The sequence below is a fragment of the Xiphias gladius genome, chromosome 23, assembly GCF_016859285.1.
Source record: "Xiphias gladius isolate SHS-SW01 ecotype Sanya breed wild chromosome 23, ASM1685928v1, whole genome shotgun sequence".
In the NCBI taxonomy this organism is placed as follows: domain Eukaryota; kingdom Metazoa; phylum Chordata; class Actinopteri; order Istiophoriformes; family Xiphiidae; genus Xiphias; species Xiphias gladius.
In genome coordinates this window covers 22,180,566-22,202,584 of record NC_053422.1, presented here as the reverse complement: position 1 = coordinate 22,202,584, position 22,019 = coordinate 22,180,566, and the positions used below count along the sequence as shown (strand labels likewise).

Sequence of the window (22,019 nt, the reverse complement as noted above, 5' to 3'; positions counted from 1 at the left end):
AAGAGGGTAAGATCAAAGTTGGATGCTGCACTGCCCTGCGCCATTAAAGAGGAGTTGTTGTAAACATGAGCTGGAAATTCAGTCCAAGTGCAGCTTCGAAGTCCCGTGTATCCAGCCATTGGTTTTCAATTAAAAAAGAAAATTGGGAAACTGCTTCTTTTATAAACCTCAAATGACATCAGTTGTAGTGAATGTCTGCTCTCTCACCTCCAGGCAATGCTGTGTGTGAACTAGAGTGGAATAGAACCCGTTGCCTTGACAACCACACAAGGGGGGTCCATCAGATTGGAAAAAAGGTCCTCTCAGCCAATCACAGACCTGCATGTTGCTGAAAACGCTGGATGGAGGAAAAGAGCCCTGGGTCTAACAGTGCTCCTTTTCTTTATAAACCAGTGAGAATAAAATACCAGCTAAAGATCTCATTAGAACCATTCAAAGCTCAGCAGAAACACAATGACTTGTTGACACCAGGGTGGAGTTCAGCTTATTCATTCAGATTTTTTGTTACATTTGAAAGCTCTACTTCCTTTCAGAGAGAGTTTAAAATAAAGATATCTGAAAAATGTCACTATGCTTTAAGATGCTGAGCCCCTGTATCATGGCAGATGTGAAGGTATTCAATCAGAACAAGATTTGCCTCAGGAGAGGTTTACATCCAACCCCAGCCCTGAAATGGGCCACCATGTACAACAGCTGCCCCCTCCCATTCATGTCCAGATGTGTCCTTAAAAACCACAATGAAAACTGCGGACTGAACTTGGAAAGCAGCCTGCATCAAATTGATTTTATATCTTTATGTAACAGCCTGTAGGGACAAAAGATCCTTGTTCTAAAAACAATGTAAATCGTTGTTTTGCTTACCTTTTGTACTTCCAGGGCCTTCACTCAGCTCACTGTGAACATCAGTGAGGGTCCTGGATGTCCCAAGGGTCTTGCGTGGTAGTCTAGAAACAGGAGTAGGGGGAAGGCCCATAAGAGAGGAGCGAGTGGGAATCTGAAGAGGTTGGGATCCATTCAGCTTGGGCTTAAAACTTGCTGCTGAGGCAGTTCCATGGGATGGGTCTCCTTTTGCCTGTGCTCTCTGACTGCCTAGGATGCAATTGAGCACAAATAAACATCAGAGATCAGCAGCATGAACCTATTTATTGAGAACGAGTACACAGACTGAGCTCAGAGGTGTATTGCTATCATAGGTCAGACTACTTCAAGCCTAGTAAACTAGCCCATCTTTTTCTCATGATAGGTTGAAAAAGTACATTTATTAGCTAGTAGTATATTTAAAAACATAGAAAACACTGCAAAGATCAATAAATGAAAAAAGATCCCTAGAAGCTTACATTCTGTCTTCCACTTTCAATAATTAAAAACAAAAAAAAAAAAAAAAAAAACTTACCAATCTTACTCACAACATCAAACATGTCAAATTGGATCAACCAAACAAAAATGTTGCGGTTTACGCAAAATACTGTATCCCATTGGACTTTCTCTGTAGCAAGAGCATGAGGAGGTTACTGCTCTTTACTGTACTCAGGGTGCCTGTTTCAAACATTGTGTACTGACTTTAACACTGTTGTTGAACTCAAAACCTCCCTTTCCTTCCCCTGCTTTTTCCACTCATACAGATGGCTTCCCATCAGAGGAAGAGTCCCCTTCCGTCCTGAGGACTCCTCTTACTGTGAAGAGCAGGGAGCTAGAGGGAGTTGGCTATTTATCCCCAAGAACTGGACAAGAGACCGGAGGTGACATCTGTATCCAACACTGTTCCTGTGATCACTCATGAACATGGCTCAGCTCATCAGGAAGACGACAGTAATCTATTACAGGAAATGCTGAATGTCACCCTCTGATGGGGAGACAGCTTTACTACAACCTGAATTATTCTAGTTCACAACAGCATTGCTATGTGTTACAAAACTATACAAATGGAAACTTATTTGTATCTGTCATTTTCATTATTCCTGAAATGCTAGCCACAAGCTTGTGAATATGTCAAAAATGTTCATTTGTCATTTGAAGAGTATAAAGCACTATCTTATAACATCACTGTGTTACTTTGAAAGATCCTGCTGTATCAGCAGAGTTGAGGAGCTGGCCTTTAATCCTAGATGGCCCTTCAAGAGCAGTGCAAACCAGCTGTGCAACTGTGCTTGTTTCCATTATACACAGGGTTAAACAGACCTATTACACAATTCTGTTTACACAACAGCAGATATAGTTAGGAAATCATTAGCTTTCTGCTTAGTCAAAGGCAGGTCATAGAACTTATGAGGGCATTGATTGTGACCTACTGTCAGTGTTTATTTACTGACATTTGCAGGTCAACTATGCCCTCTATTAGAAAAATGAACAACTATCATAGGCTCAGTTTAACTGGATATCAATCCGGCACACTGTGTTTTAACACAGTCCAACAATTTTTCCTACCTGTAATTTTCTTCTGCTTGGACAGTGGTGTCCCTACAGCTTTGGAGGCCCTGCATTGATCTCTATCTCGAGTTCCCTGCTTCTGCCTGTTTGACAGAGTGGCTAGTCTGGGACTGACAGGTGGAGGATTTGAAAGTGGTGCTCCTCCTTTTTGTCTAGGAGATGGTCGTCCTCGAAATCTGCTCTTACTCTCATCCCATGAGGCACCCGCTGCTGTTGATTTGCTGAACATTGCCTGCAAGAAGAGCAATTTTTTCACTTAGTCACTCAGCTCTGTGCAATTGGCTCCGATAGCTCACACCACAAAAAACATTTTCCCAAAGAACCCCCTCAGTTCCAACCAAATCTCTGTGTCCCCTTTTTGCAGCTCTTTTCTCTAAAATATTTAATGTGTTTTATAAAGAAAGTTGCAAGAAAATTAATATTAAAAATAGTTGAAAATAAGTCCATACTCACCACCAGGCTGATCTTTTTAACCGCTCTAGCTGAGTTTTCGGCAGATCCCTTTGTGACCTCAGCTTGTACGTCCTGTTTATTCTGGGAAGAGCAGTTCAGGTTCCCTGGTTTGGTCTGGCCCAGGTAGTTTTCAGCTTCGGGAATGGTAAAGCTGGTTGAGAACCTTAAAGTTGTTTTCTTCTCCTTGGGTGGCCTAGATGATGATGATGAACTCTCCGATGAGCAGCGAGGCCTTGTTTTAAGGACAGGTGGCTTGCCCTGACCTAAAGCTGAGCCTGACCTGACCTGAATTATATTTGACATGCTCTTTTTTGGAGCTGGTTTGGGATCTCTTTGGCCACTTCTAACAGGGGATTTTTCTAAGGATGAGAAGCAGAAGGTCTGGTTGCCTGCATGCTGTACTGAGGTGTCTGCTACTTGACTTGAGGCTTCCTGCTCTGTTTCAGAATTGGCGTTACTGCATTGAACTGTTGAAGCATGTTTATTGACAGCTGTGTAGTGGTCCGGTGGGGATGCTCTGCTCTTGCCCTGTCCATCCACTGCAGTATGCCCACATGACTGTATCATTGTCACGCCCAACTTGGCAGCCTGAGTATTCATTTGTCTCTGAGTGTCACTGACCATTTTAGTAGTGGTAGAGAGAACTGCAATGCTACTCCTTATCTTGGCAGGACTAATCCTGATAGTGTCTGTTCTGTGTGCTTCAGTTTGTTTATTGGTCACATTAAGTCGTGATGGTTTGTGTTGTGAATCAGGGCCTGGCACTGCTATTTGATGCAAAGTTCTTGTGATGACTTTTGATTTTATATTACTCAAGTCTGACTTTGGAAACTTCTTAATTTCCATTTTCCTGACTTTGCTGGCTGAAGGCGGTAGTCCTGCAACCAAATGCTTAGGAGTAACAGAGACTGGCTGCCATTTAACAGGTTGGAGTCCCGGGCTGCTTGCATTTCCAGTGCATGGAGACTCTGAAAAGGAGGGGAGGCTGGGTATCTTGTTTCCAGTATTTTGTACTGGAGTGGAAGTATGAATATCCTTGCCAGTTTCTTGCATAGCTGACAGAGTGGACACAAAGGTCTTCCCTTGTTCTGGTGTAATTGCTCCAGGGAAATGGGCCAACATCTCTGCTTCAACACTAGCAAACTGAGCCTCTTTTCCGCTATCTGCAGAAGATGTTTCACAGACGAAGGTCATCAAAAGACCTACTTCATTCTCACTTGGCAGAGCTACTAGAGAGTTGCATGTTGCCATATCATTTTCCTCAGTGAGGAGCTCCCAGTTGTCTGCCTGATTGAAAGTCATACTAAGACACGGATGGCCTATGTTTTTATCCATGACTTTTTCTGTAAATTTCTCGCAGATATCCGGTAGAGTGGTTGACAGCAGGTTAGATTCAGCAGGTAATGCTGGACGGCCTGAAGCTGGCGAGATTGATGACTCCTCAAGGGAAGAGACTACTAAAAGTGACTGGTCCTCCAGGCAAAAACTGTTGCTCCTTATTACCATTTCCCCAGAACTCAGGGAGGAGCAGTCATTCTCAGTGGATCCTCTACGGGAGGTCTCACACGAACCCAGGTGGCTTTCCCTCCCAGAACAGTCTGGAAACGAAGCTGCGATGTTACTTCCATCCTCTGTATTCTTACTAAAAGTCTGGTACTTCTCTGATGCCATCTTTTGGTTGCTCAACAGACTCAAGTTTTTATTCCAGAAATTCAAGCTGCCATTAATGGGTGTGGCAATAAAAGTTTGGTTCAGGTTTGTGCTTACACCACAGAACACATCACCCTGTGGTAAGGTGGTGTTGTAGGGGTTATCCACAGGGGAACCTTCACTGAGGCAGCACTCCACCATGTTGATCTCAGGGGAGCTGCTGGCTTCTCTATCACTAATGTTTGAAATACTACTGTCGGAGTCAGGTGACGGGGACATGGATGAGTTGCTGTAATGACTCTCAGGGGAGAGGCCCAGCTGAAGGCCTCCGTGAGGCAAAGGAACTGTGCTCTCCACTTGGTCAGCGGACATGTTGAATGTCTCATTAGACATTGTAGAGTTCTGGCGGGATTTTGCCTAGTTCTGTAGTTCCAAATAACCTCACACTCGGTTAGCAGCAATGTATGCCATCAAATTTGATGATCAGGCATGAATATCTGTGGAGAAGAGGGAAGGGTCAAATTTTTGTGACCATGTTGCTACACAATCTTTGTAATTTAACAGAATATTAAACAGGAATACTGATAAACAGGCTTATGCCCAGATGTTCCAGTGTAACATTTTTCTTAGGGCTATAAAAAGGCTTGGGAATGGCCTGGTAAGCCATTGTGGCCACTGACTACTGAAACAGTAGCTGAATACTCAAATTATTTATGACTTAATTCAATCAAAAATATTAACTTCATTAGGATCATGCTTATGGAATACCGCAGTGCAAGTCGGTCTAAATAAACTGCTAGTTGTGGAATGTGCTGTGAGATGTAATTTCATTCAGACTGTTGAATATCAGGTTACCTAAATACCTTTACCCTTTCAAAAGCTATGTTTTACTTAACTCTCTTTTTACTTTTGTATGGGATATACAGTACTTTACATTGAAGCTGAAAGGGGGTAGAAAATATCACTACCACTGTTGTTGCTGCTGTCTCTGCTGAATTATGGTTTCATAAAAGCTTAAATGTGAGGATGGACCAGCAGTCATGTTTCAACGCTGAAATGAGGCAACATGTGTTTGGCATGAGAATTAAAAGGCAGTCTCAATTGCTTTGTTGTGCACTGTTGTGTTTACTTAAGCTGACTGGACTGCTAAGCTTGCCAGCCACAACTACAACAAAAGCACCATTGTGATACGTACCACCAGAGAGTAAGGTATCAAGTCACAAGCAGCCTGAAAATGTTCCAGTATGTGGACCCAGACATCCTAGTGCATTTTAGAAAAATTAACATTTGAGGTAAACTTATGCAGAATAATAATTTTCTTTAGCACGAAATTGACCTTGTACAGTTTTATAGCTCCATCTGCCCTGGTTGTAACCACCCTGAAGTAATGAATGAAACACCACCATATAATCTATCTTCCATGCTGGGAGCAAAGTTATGTATGAGAGTGAGTATACTGGTGAAGGAAGGAGGGGCAGGATCAGTGAGGCTATGACTTTCCCAGGAAACACATAACAAAATGCAGAAAACAAATACTCAAAAGAGCAATCTACCTTAAAAATACTACGTCTGGAGATTTAAAAAAAAATCTGAACAGTCATTGGAAAGAGGGTTTGGTTCGTAATACGCAGCATGTTAACCTCATGTTTCCATTCTAGGGTGGAAGCCTGCTTGACTTTGGCTTGTCTGTATGTTTTCCTGCCAAGATAGAAGTTTCTTTGGTAGTAGTATCTAAACAATCAGTAGTTGAATGGCCTGGGTGTCAAAATAAATCTTTTTCCATATGTATAGAGGGGCAAACAAGGCTCTACTTAAAGTGTGACGTAACTGAACAGCTAAAGAGTCAAAGACACCTGTAGTCGCTAGAGACCTGACAACACTAGAGCTAGTTGCAGCTAACCTGAAATGCACAGAACTATATATACACTGACTGTTTTTAAGCCAAAATTTCAGCCAACTTTACAAATTAATTTCTACTAGCAGACTGATTCAATCAGAATTTTCAACAGAAACTACAAATTACATTTAGCACAATTGTCAACTGAAATGTATTGATTTTTCAAACAAAACATTGTAATAGAGGAATCTAAATCACATTGTCAACCATGAAATGGATTGTGATTCAAAGTTGATTCCAAATTTCTATGGAAATTTCCAGGAAACAAAAAAAAAAAATAGTGTTTTCTCGGAAACACAACATTTACAAAAATCAAGAATAGGTGTCCCTAGTTATGGGTGGACCATTATGGCCTCACCTCTGAGCATAAAATAACATTTTGAACATATAAATAAATATATAATATTTCAATCTGCCTTACTTTCAATAGTACTGCTGATAAGATATATCAAAGTCGCTTTTTTTTTTTTTTTTTTTTTTACATGAACATGGCCAACAGTCCAAATTTGGATGAATAATATGTTTAACAGGCAGAGGAACACACGTCACTGTACATTGCATCTCTGCAAATCAAATAAAGTATACAGCCTTGGCAAACTGCTGTGCACACTGAACCTTGGCAATAATAATAATGGCATAAAATAATGATGCAGAGCGGTGATTTTACTGGTTTAAATGTGACTGGACATAGTGCGTTATGTAAAGAACTGCAACTGAGACAACCCGTAACCTGACAATGTTTATGGAAAAACAAAACTGCAAGATTCAAGCTACAAAACACGGAGTAAACGAATACATTGACACACTGGAACACAATTTTAAAAAACAGGTCTACAACACTTACCTTTCAGTAAAAAAGTGATATAGTATTAACTAACTTAATACCTGCACTCTTGTCCTCTCCATTCAAACATGTCAGTGAGGAAGAAAAAGCCTCCACAGTCAGCAGCGTTGTCTGCTGTATCACATCAGAGATCAGTTTCTGCAGGTTCACCTGGCTCATTTTACTCCCCAGAGACAATCTCATTACTGCTTTCCTTCCAAAGTGCTAAATCCACCCAACTGAGTAAGTATTGGCGTGCGAGTCTCTTTCAGCCAGACACCAATAACCCCCGTCCAAACACTCTTTTCTCCTCGTGTTGGTTCAGAGTCAACCGTGCATCAGTAACATCACAACCGGAATGAGGGAGCCCCCTGTGTAGATTCTGTTTTTTCCTCCCCTCCCTGAGGTAACATGACCAAGACTAGTCGGCCTTCTGCAGCAGTGGATAAGCACTCTCTCCAAAAAGTCCATGTGTCATACATCAACAGTTCCTTTGCTGCACATTGCTCTGTACTGCAGGCATGTCAAAGTCCAGCTAGGGACTGTGCTCACTATAGAGCTCCACTCCCAAGTTTACAGAGGGAGCAAGCGAGGAAGAAAGCAACATGTTACCTTATCCGTGGCGAGCCCAGTGCAAGGGGAGGGGCCATGGCCTGCCAGGCTGAGTTGGCATTCACTGTTGCTAAGCAGCCAAAGTCCCTCTTTTTGAGAGAATGGATCAGACAGCTTTTTAGTAAGGGATAAGTGAAAAGGGGAACAGAATGACGGGAGGCCTAGGTGCAGGACAACATTGGACTATGACAGTTTTACAATGTAGAGACCAACCACAAATTGCATTGAATTGCTCCCTTATTCCTAGATGGCAACACACATTGCAATATCGGTGTAGCTGATAAGTTCTCTGAAGTCCTCCACTGACAACATCACTGTCTGATGACATGGCCTCATGTTGTACACAAACAGCTTGACACTTGATCCTGACACTACAGCAGTGGTGTGACACCACAGTCTAAGACCCCTAAGACCCACGCTATTTCTGCTTAATCTATACAAGGCCTCCGACCCTGGGAGCTACAGTCTAATCTTGACTAGAGGCAAGATGTAAATCAGGGTACAGAGAAGGCTTATCATCTCCCCAGGGTTCTAAGAATAAGTATCATATCCTGTAAAATCTGTAATTTAGTGGGTCTAGTTAAGTAATCTAAGCATTTCAACATCTTGTTAAACAGGTACCGTTGTTTAACAAGAATGCAGAAGTGATGTCCACTTTCGGCAGCATTTAAAAAAAGCTTTTAAACTCTCCAGTTCAAGATTCAGAACCCTCTGTACTGGACCCTGTGGATTGAAACTTAGAACTATTCTGCCTTGTCAAACAATAAAATGGGGTTATTTTGAAAGTGGCTTAGATGAACTGTGAACACATGTATTTTTTTGATATGGGGTCTCACAAAGTAGCTCTGTTTACCTTTGGGGAATCCAATCCAAATTACAATCTTCAAATTGCATTATACACTTAAATCTCAGTGAGAGCAATAAAACAATGCAATAGAAATATTTCTGAAGACCCTCAGGCACCATGCAGACAGCCTTGAATTGCCTTTCCTTGCCTTTGAATGGGTGATTGGACATATCAGTATTACACAGTAAGCAGTTATGGGTAGCAGTGACAGCCATCAAAAGCTCAAGCACAGAGTTGCCCCACACTACAGCAGGGCAGCAGGTCAAACTGGGGGATTCCAGCCAGCATACCACAGGGACAAAGCTGTCCTCTGAAAAGCACAAGGGAACAAAACCACACCAATGAGCCTGGTTAGAAGAACCGCACAGCACTCTTTGAACAGTCAGAATATTTGTCCGTTCTAGCAAGAAGAAATGTAAAAGGCTAGCTGTGGGCCTGTGCCATTTAGTGAAAAACAGAGGCATGTCAGAAGTCTGATCATTTAGTTATCCTAAACAGTGATGCATACGCTTAATACACATTACTGAGACGTGGGGAAAGTGATAGATAATCCCAGTGTGAGCCCCCTTCCAGCTCAGTCAGGTCTATAATTAGATCTGGAGTAAACATAGGATTCAGCTACAAATAGCAAAGAAAATACTCTTTAAAGTCCATAAATGGTTTTAAACACAGTAGACTACACCTTAAAAGATTAGGAAATAAGATAGTATTATGTTAAAATGTCCCGGTATTAGATAACGTTTGTTGTTAGTCTTGAATACAGTTACAAACAAAGCGGACTAACACTAACTAATTAAATATGCATTTCTAAGGTCGATATACAAAAATGGAGGACAGCAAACAGCCGTCGACACAAAAATTAATAATTAACAGCTAATTAGCTTATGTTAGCTAACAGGCAAACAAGAACAGTGCTTGGCGATTTGTGTGTGACTTTATGGTACTTCGAGTATACAACTAAAGTAGGTAAGTAATGTGGGAGAAAAGATAATAAACAGCCTTACAACCTGCCCCCCCCCCCTCAAAAAACAAAACAAAACAAAACCAAAAAAAAACAACATACATGGTATGCCACTGAAAAATCACCACTTTACCTGTCACAGGAGCGCGCAGCACCGATGGGAGCGCGCCGCCGTCAAGGTCCTAATCAACAATTAGTTTCACATGGTTGTTTCGCTTTTTCAGCGCATCCTCAACAAACCACTTTCAGTCATCTGTCATTCAAACAACCGACTGCTCATAACGGAGTTCATCTCACACTGCCCCGCACAAGGGACGAACAAATGTTGTTTTCTTGAACTTTGACACAAGGTGATGAGCTGGCGCCAACTTACAACTAATAGCTAGTCATAAATAATGACAGAATATTCACCTTCATCAATTCATCTCTCTTCAGTGTGACCAGCTGAAATGAAAGCAATATATTTAGTTTTCCAGCTGTAGAGATGAACCACTTGTTAACATCATAGTTTATTATTTCAAATCTGAATGTACAATAATTAAATAATTACATGATTATAAACCAACTGATGCCAGGCAGCAAATTTATGTACAATGAAAAAGTGCATTGGATTAACAGAAAGAACATATGGGCACACTGAATATCCTAGCAAATGTAAAGGGCAGATCAAGCCTCCTATCAAGTCCACAGGTGGGAAAGAGTAATGGATTCTCTCAAAAATCAGGCTTGATTTCAAGGAACCCTTACATCTTCTGAATCGGTGATATCAATCAAATATACAGTATTTCTTTGTATGATCATATCTGGTATTTTACAACATCCATTTTAGAAGATACTACTCTGCTTGGTGATAAAAAATAATGTAAATCAGAAAATCTCTACACTGCATCAGTTTTGTCAAAAATTAGTTTTCAGTTCTAGGACCAGACACTGTATTGTAGGAGTTCTTCTTGATGAATCTGCAATATTCTCTAAATGCTACTTACACTTGCAGGTCCTGTATCTCTCATCAAAGGAAATGCAGCAAAATAACAATATAATCTGTGCTATGTTTCTCTATCTTTATGGTTCATTCTGGTATCGGTCTGAATGGGTTAATTACACAGATAGATGGAGGACAGTATCACAGACTGATACATCAGGCCACTAAGTGCATGAAACAGGATGAATGTACCAGACTAGAATATGACAAGATTATTGTTCCAAATCAGTTTTAGGCCACATGGCTGCTGTCCATTAGCGTGGGTATGAGGTGGGACTTCCTGTCCAGAAGGCAAGCCAGAGTGCACACTATCAAAGAAGGGTTGAGGAAGGAGGCAGGAGGAGGAGCAGCATGTGTCTTCCCGGGATGTTGAAGCTAGATGAGTAAAGCAAGGAAAGCTGTGTTTCCTTTTGTGTCCATTGGCAGGCAGAGTTGAACAGACGCTTCTCCCCCCTCACCCTTTTTTCTTTTACCTCCGTCTCTTTTATCCCTACTCTCCTCTCATTTACTAACACAACCGTGCCACTTGAGACCTCCACAGGCAGCAGAGACAATAATGTAAAGGACCACCTGAAAAGGGCAAGGAGAAAAAAGTTCACTTTGTGCCCAACTGTCTGATTAATCACATAGTGAGCAATACTAGGGAATTCCTACAGTCAATGTCAAAAAATGCTGATGAGAACTCTTAGGAAAGATGGATGCATGCAATGTGTTTACAGTCAGTTAATAATGTGAAGTAAATTCCAGGAGTTTTACAGGAGCCTGATGTTCACCATGGTTCAAAATAAAAGCCGTATTAGCTAAATGATCTGGCTATTCTTTTATGTTTCCACTTAAAAGCACGTTCTCAGCAGAGACAGAGCTGAAGTAATAATCCACCATACTTGGATAAAGACCAATTACACTGCATCCAGCTAATAATCAACTTGCCAATTATCATTACTTTCTGTACTCACCAGAGACACCACCACAATGACAACAGTCATCTTGAGGTTCTTCATACACATGGCTCGTGCAAGATTACGACTCGTGGTCTTAAACGTGACCGACTGGAGGAGGATGGAGAGAAAATAACATCAATGCCAAATAAAATACATCAAACAGGGTAAAACCACTGTCCTTTAAACTCACTGAGTCAACCAGATTTTCTGTCTTGTCAATCAGCAACTCCAGCTTCTCTCCTCTCTGAGCTACCAAGTCTGTGAAAAGACACAGAGAGAGCCAAAGTTAACTCGGGATAAACAAAAGATCCCGTGTAATGAGGTTCACATCAAACCGGTGTTTAAATCTGACTGACATTTGAGACAGTAACACTACAGTTTTCGAGAGAATTTTACATTTTAAAATATTGTATAATTTTTTTGGCCAGAACCTTGCTTTGGGCACGGTGGCCAACAAATAGCAGTGCTTCACTGGCACCGCATAATGAAGAGGTCACTGATGCCACCATAGCACACTGCATCCATTTAAGAGTGAAGAAAATGCTAGTCACACACAGTAAGCTTTTTGTAAATCATATTAAATTATCACACTGGACAAGTAATTCTATTATCATCTTATAGATCCATATTAATAAGAACCATGTATTAGGCATCCCTGTAGGAGGGGACTCATGACAAGCTGACCTATGTTGCGGACCATGATGCCCTTCAGGTCATCCACTTGCATCTGACTCTCAGTGACACGGTCTGATCCACGTGGGTCTGAGTGGTGTTTCTACAAAGAGAAATAACGACAGAGAAAGGTAGAGGAGAAGAAAGAAATGAAAAGGACATCTAAGTGTCTTTCGTGATTACTAAATCTGTATATGTGTTATGTTTTTTTATAGACTACAGAAGTAAAAAGCAGTCAGAGAGCCCTCGCAAGAAAATTTTGATTTGTATCTCTGGCTCTTGTCATACTCACCATCTGAGCTGCTAGTGTTGAGGAGAACTCACTGTTCATGGCGTAGGGCAGGGCTGTTTGCGCTCGCGACCCATATGTGGTCTGGAAACGCTTCTTGACTTCACTGAGGAAGCTGAATGCACGTGACCTCTCAAAGTCCTTTGGCACACAAGAGTTAAATATATATAAATTATAAATACAAGCTAATTTAAAGATGTAGTGAAATTAAAAATGGCTTTCTTCTATATTGTTACATTGTATCTGTGACTCTACTGTTGTGGTAACTGTTGTTATAGGCCAAATATATGTGTATGTAAAAAATTTCAAGGGACCTTGAGCATTTTCAGATGACTTATTTTCCAACCACCCAAACAAAAAATGTGTAGATATCTGAGCCAATTATATACTTACATCATCAGTGATACACAGGTATATGATTCTGTCATGGCAGATATAATGAAAAAGATAGCTACGAAAGAAAAAAGAGAAAATTTGTCAACATTGCTTATATACAGTTGACAGCACACAGTTGAATTTTAGTTGGTTTTTAATACAGTATATGCACTGCAAAATATCTCAGGAAACATTAACTAGAAGTAAGCAGTAGTAAATGGCTGTAAATCTAAATTACATTGGTATTCTCCTTTACCCTTTTCACTGCCTCGAAATGAGGACACCTTAAAATCTGCCATTGTGGTATGTGATGCCACTTTATTGTTTTAAGGAGGTGATTTCCTTTGGTTTGACTTCTGGAAGCTCCGGTATATGATTTTTTAGTGATCTAGAGCTCATCACTTGTGCTATTGTATGACAGTCCAAACAGAATCAGAGCATACAGATAAACAGAAAACATTCTGATCTTGTAGGCATTGCTGGTCCATGGATAGACTGGTTACTTGCAAAGTGTTTATATTCACTGTAATAACCACAGTCTTGCTGTATTCCAACTCTCCCCACTTTCTGTGTTCATCTGATTTCAGAAATGTCAATGTAAATGCACACATTTCCCTTATCAGGTAATTTTGTTAAAAACAAGTGTTGACAACCGATGTTTACGCTTGCCTGTGGAAGCCACTACCGGGAGTAGATCAAGCCCTGAGCCTTTGGGTTAAGTGTGTCACTGTTGTACACATGATGCACTTCCTATAACTGTATACACGTATCGGATCACACCGGCACTGGTACAAATCTGGGCCAAGCCGGGAAAGATGAAGTCAGCCGTAGTCACAGCATATGGTGCGTAACTGCTGTGTGATGTCTGTGTGCATTTGCGTATGGAAAAGTGTAAGTGCGTGTACATCCTACCTGCCGTGGCTGTAGGTCAATTTGTTATTCTCTGAGGGGATTTTGGCTAAGATCTGTTCAGTCACTTCCAGGAAGTTCCCACCGCACCATGCATGCTTGGCCAGGATGGTGGTTCCGCGAGCCACCACAGCAAACAGGATTGCCATGGCAACAGCTGGGATATCAGCTCTAATAGTCGCTGAAAACACAAGAGCAGTGAGAGTGACATGTTACTGGTGGAGCCAGAGGCGAGCAGGATGGGCTGGGGTAAAAGGAGAATGGTTCACAGAATGATTCTGGTGAAACATTTGAGGGTGCTGTTACAGATAGGAGAGAAATCAAGGAGGGGAAAATGTGTGTTTGAATGCGAAAGCGAAAACAGGATTAACGGTGTCGGGGATACAACAAGCTAGCTAGCTAATAATGTTGTTGACTAATGTACACAACGGCGTTAGGTAGATGGATGTTTAACGCACTAACAATCAATGTTTCTGGCTACTGAGCCAACACAATTAACAGTGATATATATAATAATAAAAATCCACTACCTCGATGTGTCAGCGCTGTTCAACGTAGCTCATTTAGCGGAAATTCCAACATCTACAGACGTTTCAGATGCTAGCAAGCTAGCTAATCCCTTCCGAGCGACTTCTGCTTTGCAAATCACCCAGACCTCCAGACCGGAAACCAAGTCACCGTCGTGTTGGGTAATGTAGTTCTTAACACATCCCTTACCTATCGTACTCAATTGTACCGTTTCGATTTTTGAAATGAATTTGTCAACTTCCTATTATGTAATCCTGACGTCACATGTTTTCATACTTACGTTACGTTAGGGCGACAAGCTGGGTGACGTTTGTCCGTTTAGCCCTCGTAGTGGTCTGACAGGCGACTAGTGCGCTGTCCATGGATTACTCACGCTACTGATAACCTCATTTTATCAATACCATATACACTACATCTATGGATGCACTATAAACAGCATGACATAAGAGCCAGCCAAACACTAAAGCTAGTCAGTCAGTGAATTTAAGGGATGTCAGCCAGATGTAGTGGTACCCAGGTTAAGCAATGCATCACCTACATCCTTAGCGTCTTTTAAATTCCTTCTTAAAACATTATTTTACAGGAAACCATTTATCAATATTTAATATGCTGCTGGGTTTTATCAACCCACACTTTTCATTTTATATATTTTTTTAAATTTTCTTTATCCCCTACTGTTTTATGATCCCTATGGTTATTTTTAATTTGTTTTAATTGCATTTGTTTTATCCACTGTTTTTACTTTTCTTTTTTCTGTAAAGCACTTTGTTAAGAATAGTCATATACAAAAAAAGTATATTATATTATGAGTATAAAACATTAGTTTCTCACAAACACTAATATGAGCAAAATTCTAGCAATCAAAATCACAGGGTTATACATTACTGCACCATTGCTGAAAGTTTTTAATGAAATGTGTTGTTTATCATGCACCTGCAACATCGTCAACATTATCATGGAAGAGTACTCTAATACTGCTGAACTGTTAAAGTTCAATGGATACAGCCAGCATGGCATGTCCTGTACAGTACAAGTTAATGCTGTTTGAGCACAATAACATGTTTTAAAATATAACAAGCCCATTTTCACCACTGTTACAGAACTAGCGTTGTAGACATTATAATGAAATATAAAATATATGTTATTTGATGTATTTGCATGTGTAGTTTATTCGATGGTGATAATGATGTGAAGAGGACGAAGGAGACTCCGCTGACACCGTCTTGATTGCACATAAAGGTTTATTACAGAAGTACAGCGTCAAGTCAAGCATCTGCAGATCTGCTTGTGAGAGGGTGTGAAGCCAATGAACCACCCTGAAAATCAGCCTTGATAACCGAATCATAAATAGGGCAGTTGTTTTCCTGAAAAACGTGACTAACATATGGTTTTTTCATTGTCTCACTTTTCAGACTGCAAGGCACCTTCTGAAGACCTTTGACCTAAGCCCTCTGACATAGGGCCTCTATGTAAACACATGGCTTCAGTTCTACATATGTGACCATACACCTCACATGTCGCTTACATAAAACATTAAATTGCTGCTTTACCTTTATAATGTTGCTCATACCTCCAGTAGCATAAGACCATTCCTATCCATCACTGTCCAGATCAATAACAGACAAGCAATTGATGCCAAAGGCAGCTCGGACCAGCCAACGGGTTAATGGTCTTTTTTTTTTTTTATCAAACAGTTCTCATACATGCTATTATAGAGTAGGCTAGTTATATTTATTTGAATTCAGCCAAGCACATCTCTAACTTGCGGACTAGCAAAAAGGCTCTCTTTCAGACAAGTGGCTCAGGTTGTACCCACATATCCAAACTTTAAAAAAGTCAGGCCTAAAGACTAGTTAGTGGCTACTGTGCATCTCTTGATAATTCTGTTATACTTCTGAATATGTGCCTCATGTTTACTGAAATCATCACACCATTTGTTACTGTCACATGTATTTTGCATTATAGAATTTTTTTTTTTCTTTTTTCTTTTTAAACACCTTTTGTGGGGAAAAAGGCAAATCCCCGTCGCGCTTCCTCTTGCCTGTCAGACAGCAGGGAGGGCTCAAACCCCACGTCGTTTGTATTGCCGGTCGGAGTCGGGATGTGAAGCATGGCTGGAGAAGGCGAAAAGAAACCAGTGCTGGAGATGGTAAGAAGCGGAAACGCCTTGTGACCTTTTTTTTTTTTAATCTTGCGTACATCTAATATTGCCTTGCCGTCGTTAAACTCTGTTTAGGTGGGTAAAAGAACTATTCAACTGCAGAAGCTTATGGAAGCATTTAATCGCCTCACGTGGGTAGCTAGATTTGCTAGCTATGGGAAAACAGTCATTCCACCTGAAACCCAGACCACATTTAAAGCTGTCCTCTTGAATCCAGTCTTAGCCCTGGACACGTATTATGAGTAGTGTTATGTGGAGTTGAGGTTAGCTGTAAGGCGAACCGCTCTGTCTGCTGTGCATCTGCTTCCTGCTAAGTCCGTAGCTGGCTCGGGGTTTCTCCACTGGGGGGCAGTCTTCAAACGGGCCCGAGTGTTCCCACAGTTTCTCAGCGTTTCGCTCGATGTTTTCAACTGACGCTTGTCAATGCGCATCTGTGAGGTAGTAAGTGTTGAATTTATTCGCAATGCACAAAAGTTACCTCACAGTGTGACTGACTCTCCCACTCACTGATCCCCAAGGAGGGAACTGGGTGATGTTTTTGATCAGAGTTGGATGTGGGATGTTATGAGAAAATATTTCTTTTGCGTTATAGGTCCAAGCTGATGGGGCTGATGAGGGCTGTGTGACATTTGTGCTGCATGATGAAGACCATACATTGGGCAACTCCCTCAGATACATGATCATGAAAAGGTTAGTTCCAGTCATGCTGCTTGACCTCTTTTTCTTTTTGTATTTAAAAACATTTAGCCCCCCCATGTTGCATGTATCACATTTGATGCACAAAGAAGATGACTGATGCTTAATTTGTGCCATTTGTGGTCAAACTCCAAATGGAGTGGGCTGTTTTTTTTCTCCTTACAGCTCAGAGAGATAATTTTTGACAATTCATGATGATCTAATCAAAAAGGGACTCTGAGTGCATTTGTTATTCCTCTTTGTTCCCTCTGTTTTTGTTCTGTCGGTCCAGGTCAGGACCGACGGAACAACAGATCAATTGGTAGACGAAAACTTGTTATTACACCTCCACCCATTTTAAGCCAAACATTGATAATGATAATAAATCTCACTTTCACGTTCCTGTTTCCCACCAGTGTGGATGTGGATTTTTGTGGCTACACCATCACCCATCCATCTGAGAGCAAGATCAACTTCCGCATCCAGACACGAGGTGAGAGAAACCTTTTAAACTAACATCGGGTCATCTTATTTTTCTTCCTTCCATAACCTATATTTGTTTAAGTGCGCATACGTGTGTAGGACAGCTTGAGCGTAAGAATCTTCGGGCCGTGTCATGAACATGTAAACATGTTAATTGGAGTCTGGTGCATTCACTTTCTCTACTTAACCACAGAAGAAAAGCCAGCAACTGACTTTCAGCAGAACACAGCACACACACCCCATCTTGTTCATGTCCACAGAGAGCTATAGCCACTCGCCTTGTGAGAAAAAAAATCAAATGTCAGCCGCTTTATGCAAAGTGCAAACAGATAGCAGCAACCCCATCACATGCAAGGACTCTGCAAGACTGAGAAACAACTTGTTTTTGTTGTTGAACTAAGTTTTCAAGATGCCTGGAGGATATTGCCTCACTGCCTCATCATTCAGGCTCTGGGAAAAAACCCTTTTTTTCTACTGTGCTTTCAGATATTCAGCTGTAATTTTAGATATACATCTGTCATTGTTCCCCACAGTGACCACAAAGCAAATGGGTGGGTGGAAGTCCTCCATGTCAGTTGGTAGAGGAAGGCTAGGACTGCAGCTAACAATCATTTTCATTCATTTGTTTTCAGTATCACATGTTTTGATTTATCAGTTAGATGACCATAACAAGGCACTCAAGCATAAAGTGATGTTGAAAAATGGCTTACTTAATTTCATTTAATATCCAGGAAAACAAAAGTGTTAAATTTATAGTGATAAGAACCTGAAAAAACAAGTAACTCTTTGTACTTGTGCAACTGTAATCACTTCTGGGGCACATTCATTTTCCATTTCTTACGCTGCTGTAGCATTTGCTAAATTGACTAATTTAATAAATTATATTTAAAAATGTAATTTCTTTTCAAGGGAGAAGGCAGAAATGTCTTTCCATGCTTTTAATAAATTCAATTTACGCTCTTTATGAGAGTTACAGTGGCAAGAAAAAGTTATTGAACCCATTGGAATTGTTCTTGTCCATACTGAAAACGTCATTCAAACATTCAGAATGTAGGTTGGAAAAAGTATGTGGACCCCTCGGCTAATGACATCAACAAATGCTAAATGGAGTCAGGAGTTAGCAAACCTGGAGTCCAGTCAATGAAACCAGCTTGGAGATGTGGTATTAACTACTTTATAAAACCCTATAAAAAACACTCAATCATTTAGAGTTTGCTATTTACAAGAAGCATCTGCTGATGTGAACCACGCCTTGCAAAAAAGAGTCTCAAGACTTAGGAAATAGAATTGTGGATCTGTGTAAAGCTCGGGAGGGTTACTGAGTCATCTCTAAGACTTTAGACATTCATCAGTCCACAGTCAGACAAACTGTCTATAAATGGAGATGACTTAGTTTGGTGGCTTCTCTCCCTAGAAGTGGGCATCTGGCTCAGATGGCTCAAAGGCACAACAAAGAACGATAAAAACAGAAGCCCAGAGTAACAGCTGTGGGCTTAAAAGAATAATTGGAGCTGATTACTCAGTGTTCATGAGTACACCATACGCAATGGTGGTGACCATGCTCCATGCCACTGCTCTCCAAAAAAAAACACATCACTGCACACCTCAAGTTTGCTAAAGAGCACCTTGACACTCCCAACGCTCCTACAAAAATGTCTTCTGAACTAAGGTTGAAATGTTTGGGAAGTACATGCAACCCCTGCATGTGCAAAAACAACTACGTCAGCCACATCTGTGCTTGTTTTTGTTACTATGGTTAATGATGGTGGGTTTTTTTTTTTTTTTTTTCATGCGGTATCTGCTGTCTGTTTCAGGGGGAGTTGCAGCCACTGAGCCTCTGCGGAGGGGTCTGAATGAGCTCAGTGACGTTTGTCAACATGTTCTCAACACATTTCAGGTAAGCCTGCGTGTCCATTTGGAGCACTGTTCACCAGTCACCTGTTGAAAAAATCTGGCCAGCAGTGTACTGGTATTGATCTGTGGCTAGGCTGTGCTTCAGTTCATATAGAAAAAGTATAAACAGCTTACTTTGAATCAGTACATGAGCACATCAGTTATTGAATTTACATAAACGTATCTCAGCGTAAGGAGCTTTTAAATGTAAGTGGCTGCAGGTGGAGCATAGTCCAACCCACTTTTGGCCCATTTACAGATGATGCACAAGCTCGTATTTTCTGTTGACTTAGCAGTAAAACTGGATGGCAGCTGATGCTTAGCGGTATGGCAGACTTTTGTACTGAGCAGGGAGGATCATCAGTCATCCTTCTGTGGCAGCGGTGAGCAGCGTCTGCTCTGCTGTAGGGTCCTTGTCTGTGCCCACCACAGGGCTTCAGTCCAGAACTTGATCCCTGGCTCTGACCTCTCTACAGCGGAAGACGAGGAAGAAGTGAACATTAATTTCCACATATGTAGTAAAATTATTTTCACGTGGGGGACATGACAAAACCCTGGGTTTTCTGTTTGCCTATATATATTAGTCCCATAGTGAAAGGAGACTCTGTCAGCATTGATGTAATAGAACAGTCTCCACGCTGTTTCAGCTCCAGCTTTGACTACATGTTCTTTTATTTTGTTCCAGGCGAGAGTTAATGAGTTCAAAGAGAGGCAGGAGCAACCCATGGAATGAAGAGCATCAGATGTGGAACTGTGGAGCTGTCAGACATAAGTTCCTACAAAGTGAAAAATTAGTTAGTTATCTTGATTTTTTCCCTTTTTACATGTTTACTAGCCAGAGAGAAGTATGGCAAGTTCTCCTACCCCTCAAACTAGTTTCATCCTGTCACATTTAAACATTTGTACAGTTTTCCTTTTGTATAATTTTCAAATTGATTTATGATGTATGATAAATGTGTGTCCATCTTTCCCGAACTGCTGGAATGATTAGTGAACAGATTTCAAACATTAAACTTAGTCAACAAAGTCTTTCATTTTCCTATTTTTGGGATTTTGTGGAAAGGTTTTGTAACACTAGTCACTCAGCCCTTTGACTTGTGCCTTAATATTTATTTTCAAGTGATGTGTCTCTCAAACACAAAATTGCTCTCATCTGGCCTTTGAGGCCATGTTTGACAAGTAAAGGAAGAAGTGGAAACTAGAATGTCCTCATTAGCAGAGGAATGTGGTGTGAGGGACTTCATACAGTGCCAGGAAGACAGAGAGGGAAAATTAGGGGATAGAAGTGTAAATAATGAGGTTAAAGTTATTCAAGGTTCATTATATCCCTGTCAGCCTCATGTTCATGCACAGCTGCCTCCTTGAGTACAGAGCATAATTTGGGGAAAAACAGCAGCTCCGACTCCTATCTAACAAATTATATGTGCAGTATGGAAATGGTATCTGTTCCGGCATACAAAATTAGGCTAGCACTAAGTTTTTTATTCATATGTCAGAACCAGTTGACTTTCATTTTTTAAATCCGTGTGAAATTTTGGACACGCTGATTTCTTGCCGAGATTAGATGAGAAGATAGATACCGAAGCACACAGCCTGGTTTTATCTGAACCAACAAAATCCACGTACCAGCGCCTCTAAAGCTAACCAATTAAGTTGCTTTATCTTGTCTATTTAATATGTACAAAAAGTGATGTGTAAAAAATGCCACGTTGGGGTTTACAGGGAGTTGTGTGCTGGACTATTTCTTGGCTGGGCGAAGTGTTTTACACTTTTGTTTTTGTACAGAGTAAACAGTCAAGATCTAAAGTGTTAGTTGTAAGCTTTTTTATTTTTTTTTCTCCCCCTGGGGTAAGTTTTATATTTAGCATTAGATATACAGTAAGAGTCGTATCAATCTTCTCATCTAACTCTTGGCAAGAAAGCAAATAAGCGAGAGCAAACAAGTGTAACGTTATTTCCCACATTGTCAAAATATTACTTTAATCTGCTTGTCTTCATACATTGACTCTTATAGCTAATAAGAGTCAACGTGTGAAGACACCAGGTCCTAACACTGGGAAGAGTGAAAATTTGGTGAACTGAAATAAAGGGAACCTGTGGAACCTTTGCTGAAGAGCTCACTTGGGGCAATGCTGTACCAGTGGCAGTACTTGGATGATGGTACTAAGTGTAATAGTAGCACAAGTGCAGTCATAAAGTCAGTGACCTGACTCTGTTATGTCAGTTACTCAACGATATCAATCAAAAGTTTGCTAACATTAGCCACCACAAGTTACGGGACATAGCAGAACAAAGGAGGCTGTAGCAGCAAAACCCCGGAGTGTACTAAACTGAGTAAGGGTGCATTTTAAGAACTTTTATTATAAGACAAAGACTGTGTTATATCTTCATTAAAAGTCACTTAAATGTAACAGGTAACCTGGGGTCAGCAATCAAGCGAT

At 40.8% G+C, this 22,019-nt stretch overlaps 3 protein-coding genes across 6 annotated transcripts in view; 1 reads left to right on the top strand and 2 right to left on the bottom strand.

Moving 5' to 3' along the window:
• Positions 1 to 9,955, bottom strand: part of mtus1a (microtubule associated tumor suppressor 1a) — a 29,735-nt gene extending 19,780 nt beyond the window's left edge. The window contains exons 1-4 of one of the 3 annotated variants that reach the window (XM_040119060.1): positions 9,804 to 9,955; positions 2,881 to 5,027; positions 2,425 to 2,659; positions 862 to 1,089 (exon numbers count right to left, since the gene is read on the bottom strand). In XM_040119060.1, the coding sequence (XP_039974994.1) occupies positions 862 to 1,089; positions 2,425 to 2,659; positions 2,881 to 4,923 (2,506 nt within the window). In that variant the 5' untranslated portion in view covers positions 4,924 to 5,027; positions 9,804 to 9,955. Of the gene's footprint in view, positions 1 to 861; positions 1,090 to 2,424; positions 2,660 to 2,880; positions 5,028 to 7,312; positions 7,830 to 9,803 lie in introns of those variants that run through there. The other 2 variants (XM_040119062.1, XM_040119061.1) reach the window with 2 other exon arrangements.
• Positions 9,956 to 10,102: 147 nt separating this feature from the next.
• On the bottom strand, positions 10,103 to 14,606 carry sybl1 (synaptobrevin-like 1). 2 transcript variants are annotated; one of them, XM_040119072.1, is made up of 9 exons: positions 14,369 to 14,606; positions 13,842 to 14,019; positions 12,948 to 13,005; positions 12,558 to 12,695; positions 12,278 to 12,368; positions 11,784 to 11,851; positions 11,609 to 11,701; positions 11,126 to 11,222; positions 10,103 to 11,027 (listed from the first exon to the last, which is right to left on the bottom strand). In XM_040119072.1, exons 2-8 carry the CDS (start codon positions 13,985 to 13,987, stop codon positions 11,154 to 11,156), a joined length of 663 nt encoding a protein of 220 aa, XP_039975006.1. In that variant the 5' UTR covers positions 13,988 to 14,019; positions 14,369 to 14,606; the 3' UTR covers positions 10,103 to 11,027; positions 11,126 to 11,153. The 2 variants fall into 2 exon arrangements, with proteins under 2 accessions (XP_039975006.1, XP_039975005.1); XM_040119071.1 differs by having other exon boundaries at positions 10,104 to 11,222; positions 14,369 to 14,605.
• A 1,769-nt stretch (positions 14,607 to 16,375) lies between these two features.
• On the top strand, positions 16,376 to 20,607 carry polr1d (RNA polymerase I and III subunit D). The gene is made up of 5 exons (XM_040119073.1): positions 16,376 to 16,515; positions 17,120 to 17,217; positions 17,619 to 17,695; positions 19,500 to 19,582; positions 20,264 to 20,607. Exons 1-5 carry the CDS (start codon positions 16,477 to 16,479, stop codon positions 20,309 to 20,311), a joined length of 345 nt encoding a protein of 114 aa, XP_039975007.1. The 5' UTR covers positions 16,376 to 16,476; the 3' UTR covers positions 20,312 to 20,607.
• Positions 20,608 to 22,019: the final 1,412 nt, after the last annotated feature.

Excerpts from the sequence above, each read along its gene's own strand:
- sybl1 (XM_040119072.1), bottom strand. The coding sequence starts at position 13,987 with ATGGCAATCCTGTTTGCTGTGGTGGCTCGCGGAACCACCATCCTGGCC. Across the intron at positions 12,369-12,557 it reads CAACACTAGCAGCTCAGATG|AAACACCACTCAGACCCACG; the intron begins GTGAGTATGACA and ends TTCTCTTTGTAG. Across the intron at positions 11,852-12,277 it reads CATCATGGTCCGCAACATAG|ACTTGGTAGCTCAGAGAGGA; the intron begins GTCAGCTTGTCA and ends GTCTTTTCACAG.
- polr1d (XM_040119073.1), top strand. The coding sequence starts at position 16,477 with ATGGCTGGAGAAGGCGAAAAGAAACCAGTGCTGGAGATG. Across the intron at positions 17,696-19,499 it reads CTTCCGCATCCAGACACGAG|GGGGAGTTGCAGCCACTGAG; the intron begins GTGAGAGAAACC and ends TGTCTGTTTCAG. Across the intron at positions 19,583-20,263 it reads ATGTTCTCAACACATTTCAG|GCGAGAGTTAATGAGTTCAA; the intron begins GTAAGCCTGCGT and ends ATTTTGTTCCAG.